Here is a 2,676-nt window from a genome sequence, read left to right as displayed (position 1 = left end):
TTGAGCTCCTGGCTCCTCAAGCTACAGATGAGGACGTGCTCTGCTGGAGGCAACACTCAGTACAGAACTGCCTCCACCAGGTCCAGGGATGGGGAGGAGATGGGGGGGAGGCTTCAGATGGGCCACCATGACAGGCCTGAGGGAGACAGACACCATGGCCTGGTGAGGGAGGCACGTGGAAAAGGCTTTGTGCTGGCCCTGCTATAGAGACGACAGGACTGTCACCTAGATCCACAAGGTCTAATCCAAATACACTGCTCCAACCTTTGGCAGCTGGGCTCTTGGCCCTGAGCCCCTCCTGGATGCTGGGACTGCTCCCCGAGCTCCAGAGGAGATGGGTAGAGAAGGAAACAGAGACCAATGTATTTCTGCTCAGTTCTTTAGTGTCTTACCTAAAAAGGAAACCTGGTGCCGTATGCACATTAGATAATGTATTTAAAGGTAACACAAAATGTAACTTTCAGAATGCTAAGAACCATGTTATTTAAAACAAAATAAAATATTGTTAAGATACTAAGAGAGAACAATAATTTTAAAAATTGTGCTATTAATTTCCCAAATACCCTTTTATTTCAGTTAGGACTACTGTTATTGATTATGTTATGATAACACTACTTCCGATAAAAATAATGTGATATAGTATGAATCACAATATGGAACATAATATTAGTAATTATACATCCTCTGAACATACATCATGGATGCTTAAGAAGCATGTATTGAAGAAGTTTCCTCACTGCATCCTTGAGCTCCTGGTTTCTCATGCTGTAGATGAGGGGGTTCAGTGCTGGAGGCACCACCGAGTACAGAACTGATATTACAATGTCCAAGGATGGGAAGGAGATGGAGGGGGACTTCAGGTAGGAACACATGCCAGTACTGATCATCAGGGAGACCACGGCCAGGTGAGGGAGGCACGTGGAAAAGGCTTTGTGCCGGCCCTGAGAAGAGGGCATCCTCAGCACTGCCCTGAAGATCTGAATATAGGACAGCACAATGAAAACAAAACATCCAATGGTTAAGAAGGCACTAAAGATGAGAAGCCGACCTTCCCTGAGATAAGAATCTGAGCAGGAGAGCTTGAGGATGTGGGGGATCTCACAGAAGAACTGGTCCACAGCATTGCCTTGGCAGAGAGGCAGGGAAAATGTAGTGGCTGTGTGCAGGATACTATACAGAAAGCCACTGCCCCAGGCAGCTGCTGCCATCTGGGCACAAGCTCTGCTGCCCAGGAGGCTCCAGTAGTGCAGGGGCTTGCAGATGGCAACGTAGCGGTCATAGGCCATGACAGTCAGAAGGGAATACTCTGAACCAAACAAGAAGAATAAAAAGAACACCTGAGCAGCACATCCTTGATAGGAGATGGCCCTGGTGTCCCAGAGGGCATTGGCCATGGCTTTGGGGACGGTGTTGGAGATAGATCCCACATCAAGGAGGGCGAGGTTGAGGAGGAAGAAGTACATGGGGGTGTGGAGGTGGTGGTTGCAGGCTACGGCGCTGAGGATGAGGCCGTTGCCCAGGAGGGCAGCCAGGTAGATGCCCAGGAAGAGCACGAAGTGCAGGAGCTGCAGCTCGCGCGTGTCTGTGAATGCCAACAGGAGGAACTCGCTCACAGAACTGATGTTGGACATTTGCTTTGGACATGGAGACTGCAAAATGAGAAACAAATATACATATAGAGAGTCTTATGAGTAAAGTCTCTGACTAAAATTCAATTAATTCCCAGTGAAAGCCTTACATTCCACATTTCCAAGAGGACCTTTTTCTGTCTCTCTGTCTGGAGCCCTGCTTTGTGCTTGCTGAGTATCCTGTACACAGCAGCCACCTCTGCTCATCAGACCCCAGTGTGCCACTTATGTTCCACTGCACTGACAAATGTTATTGCCATGGGGACTAAGCTCAGTCAGAGTTCATATTGAGGAGGGCGGCTCTGTCCATTCCCTGGTGCCCAGCTGCTGGCTGCTTGCACCACTCACCTTGGGGATCGATGCACACAGAGGCTGTGTTGAAAAATCACATCCCGTTGTCTGCAGGTCCTAAAGAACAGCTCAGAAAAGCCCTGGTGCAGTCTGTAAGCAGAGAGAAGAGAAGGGATATTCTCACTTTCATCACTAACCTGTTTGTGCCTCAGTTCAGTGCAATAGGAAGCTCAGTCACCAGTGCAAATCCAACTACTGCATTAACATCGAGCCTTCCCCACACTCAGAGCAGGAAGAGGCAGGCAGAGAGTGCAGAAAGTGCCTTCTCTTTGCAGGCAGCCCCTGCACTGCCCTTCTTCTGCCCAAGCCCCTGCGTTCCCGGGGCAGGCTGACTGCAGGGACCCTGCTCTGCACCACAGCCCTGGACACCCCTGCCTGCACCCCCAGCTTCTCCTTCCTCTAGGAACTGCAGATACATTGCCCTCCAGCCAGAGACTTACTGGGTGCAGGGCTGGGAAGTGTTCTCCCCCAGTGAGCTCTGTGCATCCTGCCACTTCTGCCTGCCTTTAAGCACTCTGTCTCTGCAGGCAGAGCCCCCAGCCCTGCTGCGCTGTGCAGAGGAGCTGCTCCTGGGCACAGCTGTCTCTCTGCACCACGGCCCTCTTGCCAGCAGCTCTCTCTGTCCCACAGCACCAGCCCAAGGCACTGCAATCACCCCTCTGGGGGCTTTGCTGATGAGCCCACGAACCTCAGGCAC

The 2,676-nt window shown here is 51.1% G+C and overlaps 1 protein-coding gene across 1 annotated transcript; it reads right to left on the bottom strand.

The window, feature by feature from the left end:
• Positions 1-695: 695 nt before the first annotated feature.
• On the bottom strand, positions 696-1,631 carry LOC137846832 (olfactory receptor 14A16-like). The gene has a single exon (XM_068664942.1). The coding sequence runs from the start codon at positions 1,629-1,631 to the stop codon at positions 696-698; it is 936 nt and encodes a 311-aa protein (XP_068521043.1).
• Positions 1,632-2,676: the final 1,045 nt, after the last annotated feature.

This window comes from Anas acuta, chromosome W, assembly GCF_963932015.1.
Source record: "Anas acuta chromosome W, bAnaAcu1.1, whole genome shotgun sequence".
NCBI classification, from domain to species: domain Eukaryota; kingdom Metazoa; phylum Chordata; class Aves; order Anseriformes; family Anatidae; genus Anas; species Anas acuta.
This window is presented reverse-complemented; position numbering and strand designations above follow the sequence as displayed.

Excerpts from the sequence above, each read along its gene's own strand:
- LOC137846832 (XM_068664942.1), bottom strand. The coding sequence starts at position 1,631 with ATGTCCAACATCAGTTCTGTGAGCGAGTTCCTCCTGTTGGCATTCACA.